The sequence below is a fragment of the Hemicordylus capensis genome, chromosome 15 (assembly GCF_027244095.1).
Source record: "Hemicordylus capensis ecotype Gifberg chromosome 15, rHemCap1.1.pri, whole genome shotgun sequence".
Taxonomy (NCBI): domain Eukaryota; kingdom Metazoa; phylum Chordata; class Lepidosauria; order Squamata; family Cordylidae; genus Hemicordylus; species Hemicordylus capensis.
This window is the reverse complement of record NC_069671.1, coordinates 14,655,171-14,677,078: the sequence shown is the minus strand read 5'-3', so window position 1 is coordinate 14,677,078 and position 21,908 is coordinate 14,655,171. Positions and strand designations below refer to the sequence as shown.

Genomic DNA, 21,908 nt, shown 5'->3' with positions numbered 1-21,908 from the left:
GTGTGAATGCACAAAGGATTACAAAAAAGATCTTTGCCTTGTCTCAAATATGGGAGGCTTGGGGTGGCTTTAAATCTAGGGAATATGGGTGTTTGGGGGAGAAGGATGAGCTTTAAACCTCAATACTCCTGTTGTGTCCATTTTTCATTCCAGTGTGTAGTTATTGGGCTGCAGTCCACAGGGGAAGCGAGAACCTTAGAAGCCTTAGAGGAAGGAGGTGGTGAACTGAATGACTTTGTTTCCACAGCAAAGTAAGACACTCTTGTCCCTTCACTTATATAAATTGGGGGGTGGGGAGTGTTTCTAAAGTACTTGGGAAACTAAAACACTGCAATGAAATCAAGATGGATCTTGCAGACAGTAATCCAGATCAATAAAGAATTGATGCACTGCAGCCCTCCTGGCTGTAAGGTGGGGTGAAGTTAGCCACAAAGGCTAAATAATTAATCTGTGACTCTGTAGACCCTGGCAAGCAGTTCTGTCTTGAAGAGTGTCAACTGTGAAAGGTTGGCTTGATTAAATGTTTAAAATTCTGGAAGTAAGCACTTGGTAATCCAGACTTAATCAGTATTAGCAACTATATTGAATGACACCTAAAATGATTCAGAAATGTTTCAAGAATGTACACAAACTGCAGAGTTGAGGAATGCTGGGTGAAGAAGCTTCTGCGACGAAATGGTTCAAAAGCTCGTTTTTTATTTTAATTCTGCAGGGGGGTGTTTCAGTCTCTCATTGAGAAGCATTTCCCAGCTCCTGACCGGAAGAAGCTGTTTAGCTTACTAGGAATAGACTTGTCTGCTCAAAGTAATCACAACTCACCCAGGGACAGTCCTTGCAAGGAGGACAAAGTAAAGAAACGCAAAGGTAAGGCTTGTGTACTCTTGAATTTTATTTTATTTTATTTTTATTTATTTTTTTGCCATTTTGAGTGTTAGAGAAAATACTTAAAAGCTAAAGTGGCATTGGATTATTTTAGAATGGGAGATCTTAGTATTAGTAGGGGCAGCTACTAAATACAAATATTTCAATTTGTTTGACACCTTTCTGCACTACATGTGTCAAAAGGCAGTTTACAAAAGTTAGAATTATTTATATATAGCTATGTAAACCACTTTGGGAACTCTTGTTGAAAAGTGATATATAAATATTCATAGTAGTAGTAAAAGTCAAAATACAAATTCCTACAAAGCATCAATGGAATTAACACTTCTGGGCTTTTAAACTCATTCATGTATGTCTTCTACAAAATTCAAAACAGGATAATTCCTTTCTAAAGTAGTGCTTCTTATCTTTATGGAACTGCATCCCTTTTGACTTAATAGACTTTCCCACTGCTCCATCAGAGACTTGGAAACTTGAGTAGTTATGCCAGCCCTGCTTCTGCACTGCCTACACCCCAACCCTCCCAGCACTGTTTTACCAATTTGACCTGCCTTGCTCCTATGCCCAGTATCTCCAGTCTGTGGTAACTGGTCCCAGAGTACCCTGAGCATCAATTCCTTTCCTCCCCTTTAAGCAGTGCCAGTGCGGCAGTGATCAACACTTGGGGAATCCTTGAACTGTAATTGTTTGTGGGCTTGTTCATGTAAGGAATGCAGTATTTGCTCTGCTGAAAGGCTGTATGGATGTCAACCTTTACTCTTTGCTAATGCTTGAACAAAGCCTCTCCAGAATTTCTGCTAATAAGCCATAGAGGGTTTGTGGTGCAGATTCCTCTCTTATACAGTCTCATTTCATACAAAAAGGTGAAGAAATAACGAGAGAAGCCAAGAAAGCCCGTAAGACTGGTGGACTGGCTGGAAGCAGTTCTGACGAAAGCTACAGTGAGTCCGACGTCTCTGACAACGAAGAGAGTGATAACGAGAGCTCCCGGTTCTTAAGCTCTGGGGACGATGACGATTTCAATCCATTTAGGGATGAATCTAGTGAGGATGATGAAGATGGTGAGATTTTATTTTTTAAAAGTTAGGATTTATCTTAAACACTGACACTACTTAGTGGAGTAGTCTGTTAAGTCATTCAGTGCCAGATTTCCTTGTGTACTGCATAGTTCAGGTGCATGACATCACCTTTTCCAGGAAGCCAATATTGGCATGCTCCTCCAACATCTCTTTGTCTTCAGACCCCTGGCTGATTAGAAAAGAGCATAAGAAAAATAAAGAGAAGAAAAAGAAGAAAAGCATTGATCCAGACTCCATTCAGAGTGCCTTATTAGCATCTGGTCTTGGCTCCAAGCGACCCAGTTCTCTCTCTTCCACAGTTGTTACCTCGTCTACAACTAATGCATCTGGTATGTTGAATGTGAATCTTTAGAATTGCGGTTTCAATCTAGGGCACACTTTTCAGCTATGGAGTTAACACTTCTAGGTTTTTAAACGCTCTTGTGCTTATTTTATATCTCCAGCTAACAGTAATACAAATAGCAGCTATGTAACGAGTCAGGATGCTGTTGAAAGAGCCCAGCAGATGAAAAAAGAATTGCTTGATAGACTGGAAAAACTCTCAGAAGACCTTCCTCCTAATACACTGGATGAGCTTATAGATGAACTGGGTGGTCCCGAGAATGTAGCGGAGGTAAGTGGTGGGGAGAAGGCCAAATAATGGCAAAGTGGACAGAGTCTAAATATGGGAGCTCAGTATACTTAAGGTTTGAATGCATGACACATGAATACATTCTATACAACTTAAAATAAAGGTCTGGTGCTTGTTGGTTATCTCAATGCATTTGTACTGATTGGCCAGAGCACTGCAATACAGAACCAAATTTGTTTACTGTCTAAAACATTTACTAGCTAAAACATCATCAGCATGCACTTCCTTTTATTGCCACAAGTAAAAAGGCTAGATTACTACTTTTTAAAAACAAACTTAATTATTTGGGGAGGAGCTCTTGAATATCTCCGAGGGGTTACCCTGTGGAACATAGGAAGCTGCCCTATACTGAATCAGATCTTTGGTTCCTTTAGTTCAATATTACCAACACCAGGCCTGCTCAGCTTCCCCCCCCAGCTGTTTCTGGACTACAACTCCCATAATCCCCAGATACAGTGGCCATTAGCCAGGGATTCTGGGAGTTGTAGGCCAACGTCTGCAGGAGGGCTGAAGTTGAGCAGCCCTGTTCTTCGACATGGTCTCTGTGCTTTACACGAATGGGGCTTTGTGCTTGCACAGAAAGACCACATCTAGTTAAGAACTCTAGCTTGGAAGCTCCGATGTGGTCTCTGCGCAGGTGCAAAGCCCATTCATGTAAGAGCACAGATGACCACTAGAAGAACCCAAGTTACAGGTAAGCAACCTGTCGATCTACACTGACTGACATTGGCTCTCAAGGATTTCAGACAGAGGTCTTTCCCAACCCCACCTGGAGATGCTGCCAGAGTGTTAATCTAGGACATTCTACATGAAAAGCAGATGCTGTGCTAGTGAGCTACAGTCAATGGCTAAGCCTTGAGTGTGGTGGGTTTCTTGTTCTGGGCAAGTATCCTCTGGGGGGGATGGCCAGCTTCAATACTCTCAGGGGTGCTCTGGGGAAAAGAGACCTGTGTCCATAAAAGAGCACATGGCCTTGTGAAACTTTTATTGGTGCCATGGACATTGCATAGCCCGCTAAAGGATGCTACTGTTCCCAGATGACAGGCCGCAAAGGTAGAGTTGTGAGCAATGACGATGGCAGCATCTCTTACGAGTCGAGGTCTGAGCTTGATGTGCCCGTTGAAATCCTAAATATTACGGAGAAGCAGAGATTCATGGATGGAGACAAGGTAACCATTCCCCATTAGTCCTTTCAGGTAAAGGTTCGTATAAAGTAGATCAGCAGGCATTCTTTGTAATGCTTTCTTTCAAATATAGGACACTTGGCTTAGTACAATGAAAAGCCAGGCTAGCTGGAAAGTACTGCAGCAGCATAAAAAGAGCATGGCGGCCAGTCAGAGGTTCTGTTTGTCCCGAAAGTAAGAATCACGGTTGCATCTGCTGTGAGCAGCCTATCCTGTCTATGCTTTGCCCAAGAAAACTGCAGCAGAAACAGGCACCTAACCTCTTGAAGATCCCTTGGCACAGCCGCTGTGTTTGGCACTGCAGCATGGCTGGATGCAGGATGCCTACATATTGCAGGGCAACTTTTCTCCTCAAGGCACTTCATGCCTCTCTCTACTGGTTGTATGCCTGTGGGCCCTGTCTCATAACAGTTTGTCCCTGCCAGCTCAAAAACGAGCTCACAACCACCTCAAACTAAGACCCAAACTGTGTGTGCCTTGCTAAATAGCCCCACTTTCCCCCCACTTCCTCCTCTGCTTTCAAAGAATATTGCCATAATCTCAGAAGCAGCCAGCTCCGGCATTTCGTTGCAAGCAGATCGCCGGGCCAAAAACCAGAGGCGGAGGGTGCACATGACTCTGGAGTTGCCGTGGAGTGCGGACAGGGCCATTCAACAGTTTGGTGAGTGGTGCTGCCTTGGAAATGATGATGCTTGTCTGTGGGCAAATGTTGGGTTATGGGGTCTTGCAGTAAAACCCGGCTTCTACAGAGCAATCCAAAGCACCCCACAGCAGTGCAGTCAGACTGCTAAATATGTGTAGATTCATAGGTTAAACAATAGTTTAAGTGGCCTAACTGATGCTAGACTTCACACAGTACCAAAAAACGATGGAATCCCAGGGAGCCACAAAAGTTGGCTTGACTATTTGTGGTTGCCACCAATCGCCTGTCTTCCCTCAGGTCCTTTTCTGGCTCACAGGAGGGAAGTGGGTCTTCTGTCACTTGCCCTGGGAGATGGTAAGAAACAGCCTACAACTCAGTGGGATACCTGCTGTTGCTTACCATTTTCAGAATGGCAGTAGAAATGAGACCTCTGGTGAGGAGATCTGTATGATGCTGGGTGACCTGCTTGCCAGTGATGGGCTGGATTTGTAGATGCCTGTGGAGTCTAACACGCTTGTCTTGGTTGGAGTAGGCAAGAGTTAGAGCATTTGGAACAGATTTTCCCAGCTCAGTCTAGGTCAAGTTGTCTTTGTCCATTGTTTGCAGTAAAAACAAAGGAAAACAAAATTGAGCACAATTCCTGTGCTTCTGAAGGAAGTGGCTGACAGGTCAATTCAAAACTGTTCTGAACCAGCAACATTGAAATGCCCTCAATCTGGTTCAGTCTCCTCAAAGATTGTGGCTTCAAATACATGCGTGCTGAGTTTTTAAGAAAAAATTTGAGTTTGAACTTGTTGTCTTGGCACTTGTGTAAGTAAATCTATTGTTAAGGTTGTAGACCAGCACAGAATAGAAAGCATACATCCCATTTGTGGGCTGGTTGTTTCCCATCAACCTCTGTTGCTGCTTGTGCTATGAAGCTTTTTCTAACTTCACTGTTGCCCCACACAAACGGAGAGTATGCTCCAGAACACACGATCACTCCCCTGTGGTCAATGTGAACAATGGGAAACTGATAGCAGTTGGCAGGTTATCTCTCAAAACCTGTCTGCCATTTCCCCTCTTTTTCTTGAGGAATCTTTGACGGCCGCTCAGGAACTCCATAATTCCCCAGAACTCCAGTTTGAAAGCATCCAATTTCGATTCTGGATACATGCTAGATATTGGCTTGAACCATTGGTGAATCAAATGTCCTGAGGCATCTCTGCTTTCCCATCGGATGTTTGAGAGGTAGTGGCAATGGCTTGAACCAGTAAAATCTGTTTTCCCCCTTAATATGCAGGCCGTACTCACCGGTCCAACCAAGTTACTGCGCCAGAGTACGTCTTCCTAATTTCCGAACTGGCAGGAGAACAAAGATTTGCATCTATTGTTGCCAAACGACTGGAGAGCCTGGTAAGGGGGTTGCATGTCTCTCAGGTGCTTTTGAATTCCAGGGAAATTGTCTGTCTTGTACATAAAAACTACTTTCTCTCTTACTAGGGAGCTCTCACTCATGGTGACAGAAGAGCAACAGAAACACGAGACCTGAGCAGGTTCAACTTTGACAACAAAGTAAGTTCATTGAATCCTTTTGAATAAGCCTCAGTGTCTCTCTGACACGTCAATTTGGAAAGTGAATAGTTGGCCTCATTCTAACCTGAACCATTTGTATTTGCTGTCTTGGGAAGAGGCAGAAACCAGGATGGGTTGCCACACTCACCTCCTCCCCCCCACCCCACAAACCATAGAGGAAGTACTTATTCTGACAGGCAAAGCAAGTCCAGGTTTGAGTCCTGAACACTCAAGTTCTGGATTGGAGTGTCAGCTGCTTTTTCTAGAAAATGTTGCTTTGTTAAGGATATTTGCATTTTGCGTTGGTTACAGTAGCTGTTTCCTCCCCTTAAAACAGTATGGCCGAAATGCATTGGAGATAGTCATGAAATCCATCGTGAACCTGGATTCCCCGCTTGTGTCTCCCCCTGCTGACTACCCTGGAGAGTTCTTTAAAGGTAGATGGACTGCATCTTTGTAATGACTTGGGAGTCACTTTTATAAATAAGAGCATTTTGTAGAGAGAAATTAAACTGTATATATTCTCAGTTGCTGGGGTCAAGGACATCTCTGTGGGTTACCCCCTGATGTGCTCAAAGGCAGGACAGTTTTGATTGGCTAAAAAGAAGAAACACATGCCTACTCGAGCCTCCATTGCTCCAGGCAGCCTCAAAGAAATCTCTACTGTTCTTTTTGCTACTCATTTTCTATTTCCCTTTCTTAACTAGATTTTTACCTTTTACTATTTTTTCTCTGTTACCTCCCCACCCCCACCCCCGGCTTTCCTTGCATTTCAAAGCTTTTCTCTCCCCACACCTTCTTGTCCCTCCTTTCTCCTGTTCTGGAGCTTGCAGGAGGGTGCAGGATGATACTGGTGCCTAGGGGTAAGGGCCAGAGCAGCTTCCCTAGGGCAGCCAGAGTGCCTACAATTGACTCAGACATGGGGAATGCCAGTGTTGGACTTGTTTGCAACCCCTCGGTACACACAGCTTCCAAGGTTCAAGTCCACACTCCCTTGCAGAGAAGCAGAAGACGTGGACGCACTGTCAACACAGTGGTCAAAGGGGCTTCTTTATGCTTTTCCACCAACTCCTCTGCTAGCAAGGGGGCTGAAAAGGATACATCTTCTACGGGCAGGTGTGTAATTCTGGTGGCACCGTTTTGGCCCAGAAGGCCATGGTCCATGGAGTTCTACATCTGTAGACAATGGAGCCATGTTTCCTGCCGGTAACAGACCTACTCGTGCAAGGCCTGGTACAACATCCCAACCTGGGCTGCTTGTGGTTTGCCACATAGAGACTAAGAGGCGAATACTGAGTCAGCAGGGGTATTCAGATAGTGTGTTGGAAACTACCTTGACATCATATAGATCAGGGATTCTCAACGTGTGGGTCCCCAGATGTAATTGGACTTCAGCTCCCATAATTCCCAACCAAAGGCCACTGGGGCTGGGGATTATGGGAGTTGAAGTCCAAGAACATCTGGGGACCCACATGTTGAGATAGCTTTTGGTGGTAGCCCCGCCCGCTTTGTAGCTACTCGCTTGCAGTCCTGCCTTGTTCCATCAGTTTTTTGCTGTCTACCACAGACTTTAGACCATTCTGAGAGCCTTCGGTTAAAAAGGAAAGTGTATTTAGAGGAGAATCTGGAGTTCTTTTATAGGAAAGTATTCTTCCCTTCTTTTATCCTTTGTTTTTATTTTGCCCTTGCCTTCCCTTCTCCAGTTTTATCTACCTTTCTCATTCTGCGTTTTGATTTTGCCTGGTTCTACATGCCCCCACTCCCCAGGAAGTTGAGGGCTATAAAAGCCTTTTTAAAGCACTGCTCATCCTGCAACAATAAAATCCCCATTGCTGATGGGCATTCACTGTGTCTCTGGCTTGCCTGGGAGAGGGAGGCAGGGTTGATGCTTGTGCCATTTGCAAGACTTTTACAAGGCAGGTGCACCACAATCGTGCCGCAAGGCTTCATTCCCGTTCTGGGGGAGAGCTCTGAAAGCCCATCTGGTGCTGGAATTGGGGATTGCCTCTGTTGCTCCCCTTGCTTCTACAGGGATTTCCTATACCAGAGTTTCTCAACCTTTTTGTAGTCAAGGACTGCTAAGTTTTTCGTGTGGAGTTTGAAGGACCACTACATTCTTCGTGTGCAGTTTCCCAGACCATCAGTTAATAAAGGGGTTTCAAGTTTATCTATTAGTACTATACTACAGGCATGCACAACTCAAATGACCTGCTGGGCCAAAACTGAACGTGACTTCTCACGGGGGCCAAGGTCAATTTTTAGGGTGCTGATTGTTAAAACCATAAATATGACTAATAGGGATGAGTTGCTTTTTTAAAAACAATTTTTTAATTGTATGCCGCCGCCGTGGGTGGGGGAGAAGGCTCACCCCCCCCACATCACACAGCCCACCCACCTGCCCCACTGCAGCCTTTTGCGATTTCATTGGATGCTATGGCAGTGACTTCAACTGTGGCAAGGGAGTAGCTACAGAGGGGGCAGGATTACCACCAAAATCTATCTAATTCTCTAGAAGGTTCCAGACTGGTCTCTGTGCAGGCACAAATCCCATATGTGCGAATGCACAGAAGACCACTCGAAGAAACACCGTTACAGGTCATCAACCTGTCCTTCACTGTGCCCTTCCTTCCCAGCACCATGGGAAGAGCAGATACTTCGACTATTGTGAGATGGATTAAGGCCTGCTTGGCGCTGGCTTATGAGACGCAACATCTCCATTCTCCGCACATTTGCCTCCGTTCTACAAGATCAGCAGCGACCTTGGTTGGTTTTTCTACAAATGCCCCATTGCAAGAAATCTGCAAGGCAATAACGTGGAAGCAACCTGCAACCTTCAACCTTTACCAGGCGTTACGAAATAGTAATGGTAATGCCTCAGCACAAGCAGCATTTGGAAGAAGAGTGCTGCAGCAGATGCTTCTCCAGGATTAATCAGAAGCGCTCCCTCCCTAGGTGACTCACAAGCTGTGGAATGTCCCATAGAGATGTCCTTGACCCCAGCAGCTGAGAATGGAGCATTGGTTCACTTGTTGTGAAGGCTTCTTCTGGTTGCTGGAGTCAAGGACATCTCAGTCTGCCTGGCTTGGCACCCTTCTCTATTTCTGGGAGACCATCTTATCAGCAGTGCGTACTCGGTTTTTGTGGCAAGAGATGGTCAAAGCCTCCTATATACTGTAAATGAATATGCAATTCTTTTGCCGGATGGACATTTTTCTATAGCACTGAAAGTTCACTGTGCTTGTTCAGTTTTTGTTCCACATTGTTGTATGTTAGATGGTTATCTGAATTATTTTCCCGTTAGCATGACAAATTGTTATGACACTTTTTGTAACTTGGCCAGGAAGAACTAGGGCAGGGTTATCCCCCTCCGGCTCGAGTAGGCGTGTGTTTCTTTTTTATAGCTAATCAAAACTGTCCTGCCCTGGGGCACGTGAGGGGGATAATCTGTAGAGATGTCCTTGACTCCAGCAACCAGAAGAAGCCTTTACGATATGTGAACCAATTCAGTCAGGTACCATGTCTCTCTTTATGTGCCTCTCTCCAGTAACTTAATTGAGTTTGTTCAGACAATTCCTACTCAAACTGTGTGATCTGTTCTAAGTTGTGTGTGCCAGGGAAGTATAAATGCCTGGTTATGGCACTTTTTTTTTGCCTAGACCTGTGTGCCTGTCTCGCTGTTGGCCTGTTTCTTGGGGTAGTATTTTTATTTTATGTATACTATTTGTTAGTCACTCCTCAGCCGAAGTTCTTAGTGGTGCATAACATACGATTAAGCAAGGGTTGTAGACTGACTTGTGGTCTAATTGGGGCTTTTTTGTTGCCCTGATACACAGTTTTAGTGTATCATTGTTAGCAGCCTTGTGAACCCTCTCAGGGGAAGTGAGAGCAACAGATTAATACTAAGGTATTTTGTACATAGATATCACACAAGTTGGGGAAAATTTGATAAAATATGCTAAGCTTACTGGTGGGACAGTACTTGGATACCTTGATAAGCCACAAGGATAAAGATGCAATCCACAACAGCTCCCATAACCACCACTTTCTTTTCCTAGATGTTCGACAGGGATTAATAGGTGTGGGCCTAATAAATGTAGAAGACCGGTCTGGGATTCTAACACTTGATAAAGGTATTGTCCTTTTAACGCCTAATTTTAGAGTGGGCATTCTTGAATGTTGTAGCAAGTCTTAAAAGTGTAAGGAGCTTTCCGTGCCTCCAGGTGTACGTAAAACAAAAGTGATAGTTGTAAGTAAGAGGGAGAGCAGTGCTGCCTTCCTGGGGTGGGTGGAGGTACACTCTCTGTTCTAGTCTGATCAAGAAGCAAGTGTTACAGCAGGATAATGCAAGAGCTTACATCTCCTTGAACAAATATGCTTGCTCGAGAAGGCACACTTCCAGAATTCTAGTAATTGTCAGTATAATTAAAAAAGAAATACAACACACTAAAAATAACTTGCTGTGCTATAGATGGACAGTTTTAGGCCAAGCAGGAGCTTTACACTTCCCTGCCTTCCATTCATGGCTAGATAATGCAGCTGATAACCATGCAGTGACCCGTGGGGAGGCAGGGTGCTGCCAGAAAGGTGAACTTACTCAAGCAATTGATCATTTACAACTATATCCTCGGTGCACATTAAAGATGGTCCCACCCACTGCTGTGAATTCCCCATTGGTGTAGGTGGTTGGATTGCCTTTATTGGGGATGAATGGTTAGCACGTTGTGGCGAAACTGCTCCCACCACGATCACCATGTATGGAAGAACAGCTATCCCACCATGCTACCACGGGTGCTAAATGCCACCACACGTGGAGGAACAGCTTTCTAATCCTAACTTTTTTACCACTGCCATCAGGTGGACTTTTGGTATGGCTGGGTCCACTACAACAGCCCCTCACATTTATCAACAATTACCCCCCCAAAAAACCCCAACCCCCAAAACAAACCTCAGTAGTGTGCTGGTGTGGGGTGGAGACAATCAATAAGCTATTTTTTAACAAGAAATTGTACTTTTAAAAAATTGGTTCAACTTAAAACATTACTTTTGTAGCAAAAAAAATACAAATTCAAAACAGTGATTAACAGAGCAGGTCATGGAAAATAAAAACTGGGAAAATGCATCTGTTATTTGACTATACTGGTCCCTACTCAGAGTCCTCTGTGCTGTCATGTCAGCTTCTGGTTCGCTGGGTGGTTCTTTTGACAGCACAGGTCTGGGGCTCAATCCAGCTTGGCTCTTCTTTTTTTACTTCTTAGTGATTTCAGTGAGGTTTCTCCCTCCAGCAGACTGGCTTCCAAGACTCTGTCTTTTTCAACTTTCAGCTGGGTATAGGTCTGCTCACTCCTAGGGGTCTGTATAAACTCTCAGGGTTGTACTTTCCCACCCCTATGAAAGCCCAAGCAGGAAGAAGCTGAAAGATCATAAAGGCAGCTTTCCATGGTCAGGCTATGGTGCTAATTTGCCCCGCACACCAAAAGGCAGCCATGCCGCATATGTAATAAACTGAATTCTGTCTTAACTCTTCCAGACTACAACAACATAGGGAAATTCCTAAACCGGATTCTGGGTATGGAAGTGCATCAGCAGAATGCCTTATTCCAGTATTTCTCAGACACGCTGAACGCAGTAATACAGAATGCTAAAAAGAATGGAAGATACGACATGGGCATTTTAGGTAAGTGTGAGAGTCTCTGTAGGGTATGACTTGAACCCCTTTCAGAGTCCAGGTTCAATCAGTAATCCAGCCAGCCCACCCTGCCCACCCTCCCAGGAACAAGACAAGGCTTTGAGTCATTAAGAGCTTTGTGCTAGAGTCCAGCTGTACAGTTCCTCAGTAGGTGCCCGTCTTGAACTTTCCGACTTGCTGCTATTTCTCTCTCCTCCCTGCTACCCCGAAACCACGGTGTCTCCTGTGTCTTTCTCTTCTGCTTGCAGCGGCTGCCAGTGCCCCAGGTCTAGTTCCTTTTGACACTGTTCATGCATCTCATGGGATAACCCTTGAGGTTGCAGAAGGGGCAGATGGAAGCAGTACTCCTTTGCCTCCCAGGTGCCCTACCTACTTTGGAAAGCCCTGAGAGAAACGATTGTGCTGTGTTGATGCATACACATTATTATATCTTCCAGTTCTTTTCCCCCTCTTGTAGATCTGGGTTCAGGAGATGAGAAAGTGAGGAAGGCAGATGCTAAAAAATTTCTTACGCCAGGATATTCTACCTCGGGACATGTAGAACTGTATACTGTAAGTCTGGTTGTCTCTTGATGCCTTGAAAATTAGCAGTTCACGCCAAGCCTTAGAAATTTTTAATTTGTGATTCTGAAGCTTCTGGTTAAGTGTCCTTTCTGCTTTTGATGGCTATTCCAGATAAGTGTGGAGAGAGGGATGTCTTGGGAAGAGGCAACCAAGATTTGGGCTGAGCAGACGGGACCAGAAGATGGATTTTACTTATCGCTTCAGGTGAGGCTGTGTTTGCTCAACAGACCTGCTGTCTGTTTTTTTGCTTGTAGAGTCATTATATGGTTGCTGTAAAAAACATCTTAACTTTACTAGCTTGTATATCTGGTACAACACAACCTGGTTACACTTATTTAAGATGGATATCCCATCTTTTTGACAGAAGTACCTCAGTTCCACTCCTTTCCTAAATTAGTAAGCGAATCTGTCTTAATAAGTGGCTGGTCCTTGGTGCCCTAGGCGAAGTATGACTTTGACACCCAACTGCTGCCACATTCAGTTAAAATTGTGTTATGTTTCATTCAGAAAGTGGAGGATGTGCCCAGCTCATTTCTGGCGGCTGGCACTGGCTGAGGCGTGGGGAGGGGCCTCAGGAAGGAGACTGTACCTTTTAAAAATCCATAAGACTAGCAGAGTACAGTAAAGCACATTTAACTATATGGGCAGTAGAAAATATTTTAATTGTTTGGTATAAAAACACTGCAAATATAAAAGGCAAGAGCACACTTCTCCAGTGGTAGTAGAAAGCCTCCAGAGTGAGGTCATCTCGTTCACTTGCTTTCAGGGCAGAGGAGCTCTCTCTCCAAGATCTTGGCTGCCTGCTTAAAGCCTCATCACGACAGCTGTTTAAGTGATGCCTCTGCCACATGTGCTCCTCTGTTTGCTTTAGATACGGAATAACAAGAAGACGGCGATCCTGGTGAAAGAAGTCAATCCCAAAAAGAAGCTTTTCCTAGTTCATAGGCCAAATACTGGGAAGCAACTCAAATTGGAAACGTATGCAGAAATCAAGAAAAAATATAAAAAGGTTACTTGATTACTTTTGGTGTGGTGTCTGCAAAGCATCCAAATATTGCATTTGTGTTTGGCTTATACTAGTGTATTTGAGCTCCACTGAGAATGCATTGCTACTAGAGGCCAAGAGTGGCTGGAGGAAGGGGGGGGGGAGAGAGAGAGAGAGAGTGTGTGTGTGTGTGTGTGTGTGTGTGTACACGTACGTCTTTGTTGTGCCACTAAGGGGTGTGAAGCATAAGCCTAGACATGCAAGGCCCCAGTGTGGCACGCATGTATTTGCATGCTTTTTCTCTGCAAAGTACTACCCTATGTGTAGTTGGTGCTGTATACATACAGTAATAATGAGCCTTTTGTCAGTTTGGTGTGATTGGCGGCAGCATCTTGTAAGAAAATGGGTAACCTCTCCAAATCTGTTTCTAGGTTCCTTCTGAAGATGCTTTGGCTCACTGGCTAGAGCAATACACGTCATCGGCAGACACTTGCACCCATGCTTACTGGTGAGTTATTCCGCTCAGTGAGTAGCAGTAATCTTGCTCTGCCAAGAGGACAGAGTGCACAGTCTTTGTGAGAAGAAATTGACCTAGCCAGTCCTGTTGCAGAAGTCTGCATATATGCAAATGGAGAACGCTTTGTGCAGCATGCATTTGGGTGATTCCTTTTCTGTGCGTGGTCGCACAACTGTGCACAGCACTGCAACCACAAAGTCCTCCTGCACACCCCACTATGGAGACATGGCATTGAATACCACATGCTTCCATGGTTCCCGTAATCACCTGTGGGAATAGACTCTGCATATGCAGGGTGCGGGGAAAGCCTACAACTGCTGCCTGGGTATCTTTAGCCCCTAATATAACAGGATAATTGTGATAGTGTGTGCTTTGTCCAAGTTATTGAAGAATAACTCTGTGGCAACTACATATTAGCCTTTCCACTTGGTTTGGCTGGAGTAAAAGGACTTGAGCACAATTTCTTCACCCTAATTTGCAAGAGCCTTCAATAGAAGTCCCTCTGAATAGGTAGGGAGGCTGTATTCTCCATCTTTGCAAGAGGGTATCCTGGAGCATGTGTCTCCTACCTTAGGCAAGGCCATACAAATGGACTTTAGTGAGAAAAGTCCTGAGAGTGTATGTGCAGAGGCACGTATGGGGCAATCATTCTTTGCTTACTACTATTATTTGTATAGTATTTTTCAACAAAAAGTTCTCAAAGCAGTTTACATTAATTTTTTTTTAAAAAAAAAAGATGGTTCCCTGTCTCCCAAAGGGCTCACAAAACACACACACACACGTTAGACGTCAGCAACAGCCACTGGAGAGGTGCTGTCCTGGGGTTGGGCCTGAGGTTGCGATTGAATAGGGCCGGTTTCCCACCTGCTAAGTGTAAAAGAATGACCGCTCTGAAAGGCGCCCCTTTGCCTAGTTCGCAAGGGGCCATAACAAATTTCATTGCTTTTGGATTTCTTGAACTGCAAGCTGAGTGTGTACACAGCAATATTTTTATTAGCACTAACAACTCTCTTTTGAGAACTTGAGAAGTAAATGCACTCTCTCATTATATAGGCAGGTGGGGGAGAACTCTGTATGTCTGTGTGTCGGTTTCCATTTGTCACTGTAAAATCTGAGTCGGGGACAACTCCATCTCTGTTTCCAGGAGAGGCAACTGCAAGAAGGCAGGCCTTGGCCTGGTTTGTGAAGTAGGCTTGCGCTGTCGGACGTACTATGTCCTGTGTGGGTCAGTCCTGAGTGTCTGGACAAAGGTGGAAGGAGTTCTAGCTTTAGTGAGCGGTACAAATGTCAAAATGCAGATTGTCCGGCTAAGGACGGAGGATGGACAGAGGATTGTAGGTGAGTCGGATCGCTTGTCGGAGAGCCTCTCTGGCCAGGATGCTGGAAATGCTACAGTTAGTTCTTTACTCCCAAGAAAACGTTAGCTTTGCTTGAACAGGGAGCCTCCTCAGCCCTGTAGCTGTTCCCTGCCCCCCCCCCGCCCCTTGGGCCATCTGACCATATGCACAGTTCAGCATGTGGGATTGAGCTGCCAGTAGCCACCATGAATTACTGGGTAAGGTAAAGTGTGCCACCGAGTCGGTGTCGACTCCTGGCGCCCACAGAGCCCTGTGGTTGTCTTTGGTAGAATGCAGGAGTGGTTTACCATTGCCTCCTCCCGCGCAGTATGAGAGGATGCCTTTCAGCATCTTCCTATGTCGCTGCTGCCCGATATCGGTGTATCCTATAACCTGGGAAACACACCAGTGGGGATTCGAACTGGCAACCTCTGGCTTGCTAGTCAAGTCACTTCCCTGATCCAAATCCAGCGATGTCTCCGGGGGAAGTAGTTCGGGGAGGTTGTTGAACTGAGCAATTACGTCTTGGTGTCAAGACGGGGCAACGTAGTCTCTCAAACGTTTGTGGATGTGTGTCAATCCAGACCCATTCTCCTCTTCCTTGCAGGCTTGATCATTCCCGCCAATTGCGTGTCTCCCCTCGTGAACCTCCTCTCGACGTCAGACCAGTCACAACAGCTTGCAGTGCAACAGCAACAGATATGGCAGCAGCATCACCCACAGAGCATTACCAACTTCAATAATGCATGAGAAAGAGAGTCTTTGGCTGTAAAAGCATATCATTGCGTTTAAAATATATGTATATATTATATATATCAGGGACAGATTCCAAAGAAATAACTTTCAGTTCCATCATGCTCTCAGAACTGTGTGGAAGTGGAGACACCTGAAGGGTGGTCAAACTGAAAGCCAACCATTGCTTTACAGCGGCCCGTGCATCTCTTTTTTTAATTCCGCCGTGCTCTCTTGTGCTTCCTGTTCTTCCAATTTTTCTTTTCCTCCTTAACGACAACCACAACCTTGTGTTCAAAGAGGCTTGAAAATTCCTTCACAAGCTGTCGATTCACCTTGTCATACAGTGCTCAGGGTTTAATGCTGTACATCGGCGCCATGGATGCAAAAGAGGTCCTCGGCTGCATGTGTGTTGAGTTCATATATAGACGGTATATAATTGGTGAGGACAGGTCTCGGCTTAAAGGGTACATTTATTTAAAAACAAATGGAAAAGCAGCATGAAAAATCTAGAAGTTGCAAACCACGCATCAAAAGTTCATTCCCCGTTTATTTTGGCTGTGCATGTTTTCAGATCAGGCATGAGCAGGATCTCGCGCAAAAAGTCAGCTTGGAGAGAGTTGTGTGCGCGCACTATCTCAGCGCAGCATTGAGAATGGCATTTTTTTTTTAACAGTAGTGTCTGCCCAGCTATTGCATTTTCTGGCTTTCTCCTCAAGGTTATATATTTGAATCTGCAACATGGTTTTTGTGTGTGTGAAAACATCTTACATTTTAAACAGTTTTTTTAATGTATTGATGGTGTTCCTAATGTGTGTGACAAGGATGGCTTTTAAAAAGCCTGATTCCTTTCCTTTTGCCCCCCCTTCTCTCAATTGTTTCCTTTCTCCAGTGAGGTTTCTGGAAACTTAAGTGCAAATTTACTTCCATTTCACATTAGTCTTGTTTTTAAGGTTGGTTTTCTTTTTGTTCTTTTGTTACTGAATACCTTACTTGAGCTGTAAATTATACATTGGGGGGGGCGGCAGCACGCAAGGGTTCCGATGTATGTGCTGTTTTTTTTTTTCCTGTTGCCCCGTAACTTGAATACTGTTTATGTTGTAAGACATTGTAGAGTTTATCCTGGAGCTGTTTAAAATTGTAAATGTACAAAAATGTGAATAGTCACTTATCTATAATATGGGTAAGTTTTGTTTTGCCTATAATAGTAGATGTTTATAAGAAAGTGAAGGACAATGTTTGTCATTTCTTCTTGCTTGCACAGGTTGCACTATTGAATATTTGAGATTGTATAAACCTGTCCACAGAACTGCAAGATACCAGAATCTTGTAGGGAACAAATTAAAAAAAAAAAACCCTATTGTTCTAACAAGCAACAGAGTCCTTTATGATCAGCCTACAAAATGTAATGTAGGAATGCGTTCATGTTTGCAGCATGGGGGTGAGTCTCTGCCTCCAGATTTAACCATTGAAGGCACCCGGCACCCTAAACGTTGCCTACCGAGGAGCTTTGCATCAGTACTCAACTGGATCATACAGGCCCTGCAGCAAAGTGGCTGATCATGCAGCCACTCGTCCTTTGAGGAGTCTGCCTGTGACCTCTGCATGATTCACAGTTCTGGCCTGGCTGCTGCCTCCCATGCACGAGATGTGACTTGGATTAGCGACTTGGGTGGAAGCATGAGCAATGGGGTTGGCTGAGACTAGCTCATCCTTTCTCATGTGTGCTCTGAACAGATAAATCCTACTTGGTTGTGAGTTCTACCTTAAAGTGGAAACCTTTTAAGTGTCTCCAATCTGGGGAATGTTTCACCCTGACCCCACCCAAGTGTTGCTTTCTGGTATAAATGAAATACAGCTGGTACCGTAAACCAGCAAGTGTATGTGTGTCTGCTGTCGGTCTGTCACAGGAACATAGGAAACTGCCATATACTGAGTCAGACCATTGGTCTATCTAGCTCAGTATTGTCTTCACAGACTGGCAGCGGCTTCTCCAAGGTTGCAGGCAGGAGTCTCTCTCAGCCCTATCTTGGAGATGCTGCCAGGGAGGGAACTTGGAACCTCCTGCTCTTCCCAGAGCGGCTTCATCCCCTGAGGGGAATCTCTTCCAGTGCTCACACATCAAGTCTCCCATTCAGATGCAACCACGGTGGACCCTGCTTAGCTAAGGGGGCAAGTCATGCTTGCTACCACAAGACCAGCTCTCTTCTCCTCTTCATGGAACTTGTGTTTCTGCGATGAGATGCTGATAGTTGGTCAAGCTCCCCAGTGACACAGAAGCAACACTACAGTGTAGCATTACACTTATAAAAGGGAGAGTGCTTGTTCTAATTCAGAAACTTGGCCTGTGTCCCTGTTCCCAAGCTGTTGTGGTGCAGTGGCTGCAGGTAAGCTAGTCTGTCCCCAAATCAAATGTTAGCCCACTAATTAGAGTGAGCAGCCTTGGGTGTGAAAGGATTTCTTTGCCAAAGCATGGCCCAAGAGCTTTGCCAGAAGGGATGCGTACGGGGGGGTGGGGAGAAGGCTTGCATGCAATTGCTGCAGGAGAGGGATCGGTTTTGGTCCTCAAAGTAGGGAGGCATGAATTGGTTGATGGATGAGAATGGAGGTAAAGGTAAACGGGCACCTACCTTTGGGCTCCAAAAATACCCAGTAAAATACACACACACACACAGAGACACAGATGAGGGGTAAGCAGGAAGAGATCTGGAGCTGGGACAGTGGCTGATATATTTGCTGGTGGCCATCCGGGATGGGCTATCTTACTTCAGAGGTAGGACTCGGCTAATTAGAAAGCCTTTGAAAACAGCCGTCCCTCGCCAACCGCAAGGGTTCTGCTCCAGCAAAACCTTGCCGTTGGTGAGCAATTGAAATCAATGGGAAACAGGGTTAGGGGGACTGCAGTCATGAAAAACCTGACAAATCAAAGTGGGAGGGGGGGGAGGGAACTGCCAGTAATCACCCTTCTATTCACCAAGAATAATCAAATTGAACCTCTGGGGCATGCGGAACCCCCTACCACAGCTCAAAGGCACTCCTACACTCCCCCAAAAAAACACTCGGTCACTTTCAACCGCAAGTTGTTGGCAAGGTCAGCAAGAGGAATGAGTGGATTGAAACCTCTGAAACTCACCCCACCCTCCCTCCCTCCCATTGCAGGGGAAACGGCAAAATCACAACACCATCTCGCCAAGCTGTGGATACTTGGATTGTGGTTGTCAAGACTGGTCACGGTTTCCCAGTTGTGGATGCTCAAAACCATGGTGGGTGAGGGATGGCTGTACAGAAAAGAAGAGCCTCTTGTGGTTCCAGAGGCGCGCACGCAAGGTTAGCTCTTCACAGGCCTTCTGGAGAAGAGTTTCCCCTTGCCGTCGGCCTTGTTCTCTCGGGTTCTTACTACTCTGTCTCTTTGGAGGTTATATCATAAGGGGTTCTTTCTTTCACATCCTCCCCCTTCTCTCCGTCTCTTTCCCTCCCATCAGCCTTTTCTCTTCGAAACCTTCAAAAGAGAGGCCCTGACCTACTTAAGGCCAGGATGCCCAAAGGACAGTCTTTTCCCAGCCCCTCGGAAACTGCCCATTGGATCAGGTCCTCAAGTGCACCCCCATTTGTCCTGTCTCCACCCCTGCCACACGGTTGGCAAGGAGTTGAAAGGGCCTCCCAGCTGCATCATCTCGGATGGGGCACTCCCTGCCCAAGGAAAGTTGTCGGTTGCATGTACACCCCTCCTTTTCGCTTAAGGAACTTCAGCCAGCTATTGGAAACTCCGTTAGCCCGACCTTTGGTTTTACTGTTCGGTTGTTTTTGATCTGCTTATTTATGGATCTGTTTGGATAGATTGTATTCATATATTACGGATATTAGCTGCCTTGAGCCACTCTAGTGGAAGATAGGAAGCTGCCATATACTGCTATATACATATACATATACATATACATATACATATACATATACATATATATATATATATATATATATATATATATATATATATATATATATATACATACATACATACATATATCTAGCTCAGTATTGTCTTCACAGACTGGCAGCGGCTTCTCCAAGGTTGCAGGCAGGCATCTCAGCCCTATCTTGGAGATTCCAGGGAGGGAACTTGGAACCTAGATGCTCTTCCCAGAGCGGCTCCATCCCCTGAAGGGAATATAATCTTCCAGTGCTCACACTTCTAGTCTCCCATTCATATGCAACCAGGGCAGACCCTGCTTAGCTAAGGGGACAAGTCCTGCTTGTTACCACCAGAACAGCTCTCCTCTCCATATAGTGCAAAAGCAGGGTGTAAAGAGGCTCTAATGGGTCCTGATGTGGCTCTTTGACCCACGATTAACTGGCACATGCTGGAAGAAGAGCAAGGAGAAGCAAACACTAAGAGGTAAAATAGGTGCAGGTTATGCTTAGGGTGGGTCTTGGAAACCTGCTACTCTGGAACAGAAGGGAGGAGGGCTGCTCTTGTGGTAGCAAGCTTGCTAAGCAGGGTCCACCCTGGTTTGCACTTGAATCGGAGACCCCATCTGAGAAGAGCGCCTGCCTGCCTGCCTGCAGAAGGTTCCAAGTTCCCTCCCTGGCAGCATCTCCAAGATAGGGCTGGGAGAGACTCCTGTCTGTAACCCTGGAGAAGCCGCTGCCAGTCTGGTACTGAGCTAGATGGACCAATGGTCTGACTCGGTGTAAGGCGGCTTCCTGTGTTCCTGTGGAGAAGTGGCCCTTGTCTAGGAATCAACCTTTGAACATAATGTTGACTTGGCTGACACAGATGAAGTGATCAGCAGCAACCTTGCCACTGCTGCCACAAACTTGCCTGAAATCCAAGATCATTCTTCAAGGATGCCTCTGCCTACTGAGGTCAGTAGATGGTGACTGTGGGAAATGCCTTTTTAGTGGTGGCTCCCCGGTCTGTGGAACTCTCTCTCCCAAAAGGTTCACCTGTCATAATCTCTTGGCCACAGCAAAATAGCTTTGTTTGTGTCGGCCTTTTGCTTCTCTGTTGCTGCTGTTACTTCTTTTTGAGTTGACTGCTTTTCTTGCTCTTGTTTTACTATAATTTTACCGCTTTTATTATGAGCAACTCCAAGAGCTCTGTTTCAAGCCAAATGTACAAAGCTGCCTTATATTAAATGGGATATCTAGCTCAGTTCTCTGCTCTGACGGTCAGTGGCTTTCTAGGATTTCAGACAAGGACTTTTTTCTTGGACTACCTGGAGATGCTGCCAGGGATTGAACCTGGGACCTTCTGCATGCAAAGCAGATGTCCTATCACTGAGCTACAATATCTTCCCCAAAAGGGAGGCTGTGTGATTCTCAAAGTGACATAAAATAAATATTGCATTGTACTAAGTTTGCTGCTAATTAGCAATAACTAACTAGCTAGTAGGTGTAAGGTAAAGAGGTAGCTGTCGGACCGCATTTGCCCATATGAATCTGCCTGGGCCCTCCGCTCATCATCTCAGGCCCTGCTCATGACCCTGCCACTAACAGAGATCCAGTTTGCGGGGGAAAGGACCTTCTCGGTGGTGGCCCCTTGGCTTTTGAACACCCTCCCTGAAGGGCTTTGCCATGTTCCCTCGCTCAGTGTTTTTAAGAAACATCTCAAAACACACCTTTTTAAGGAGGCTTTTGAATGTTCCTTTATTGGTGTGTTTTTTTTTCTGGTTTTTTTTTGGTCTGGTAGATTCTTTAGCTTCTTATAATTTTCATTTTTAATTTGAACCAGAAAATTCAAATTATTGAATAATTGTGGTTTTTAATCTGACTTATTAAAAAGTTTAAGTTAATGTTATTACTTTTATTGTACCTATGTCTGTCTGATTGTTGTGAGCCCTGAGCAGAAGTGCATTTGAGGGGCAGGGTATAAATATTTTTAAATACATACATAATAAAGGTAAAGTGTGCCATCAAGTCAATTTTGACTCCTGGTGCCCACAGAGCCCTGTGGTTGTCATTGGTAGAATACAGGAGGGGTGTACCATTACCTCCTCCCGCCCAGTGTGAGAGAATGCCTTTCAGCATCTTCCTATATCGTACCAACAGGGATTCGAACTGGCAACCTTCTGCTTGTTAGTCAAGTATTTCCCCGCTGCGCCACTGAAGGTGGCT

General features: G+C 45.2%; 1 protein-coding gene across 5 annotated transcripts in view; it reads left to right on the top strand.

Annotated features, from left to right (window-relative positions):
- SBNO1 (strawberry notch homolog 1) overlaps nt 1-17,166 on the top strand; it is a 32,323-nt gene extending 15,157 nt beyond the window's left edge. For all 5 annotated transcript variants that reach the window (XM_053279253.1, XM_053279254.1, XM_053279252.1 and 2 more), the window contains 18 exons: nt 154-251; nt 713-864; nt 1,746-1,943; nt 2,123-2,290; nt 2,405-2,574; nt 3,630-3,761; nt 4,302-4,437; nt 5,702-5,814; nt 5,902-5,973; nt 6,311-6,410; nt 10,029-10,103; nt 11,501-11,647; nt 12,117-12,211; nt 12,335-12,427; nt 13,095-13,232; nt 13,640-13,716; nt 14,870-15,063; nt 15,670-17,166. In XM_053279253.1, the coding sequence (XP_053135228.1) occupies nt 154-251; nt 713-864; nt 1,746-1,943; nt 2,123-2,290; nt 2,405-2,574; nt 3,630-3,761; nt 4,302-4,437; nt 5,702-5,814; nt 5,902-5,973; nt 6,311-6,410; nt 10,029-10,103; nt 11,501-11,647; nt 12,117-12,211; nt 12,335-12,427; nt 13,095-13,232; nt 13,640-13,716; nt 14,870-15,063; nt 15,670-15,812 (2,301 nt within the window). In that variant the 3' untranslated portion in view covers nt 15,813-17,166. The remainder of the gene's footprint in view (nt 1-153; nt 252-712; nt 865-1,745; nt 1,944-2,122; nt 2,291-2,404; nt 2,575-3,629; nt 3,762-4,301; nt 4,438-5,701; nt 5,815-5,901; nt 5,974-6,310; nt 6,411-10,028; nt 10,104-11,500; nt 11,648-12,116; nt 12,212-12,334; nt 12,428-13,094; nt 13,233-13,639; nt 13,717-14,869; nt 15,064-15,669) is intronic.
- The last annotated feature ends 4,742 nt before the right edge of the window (nt 17,167-21,908 follow it).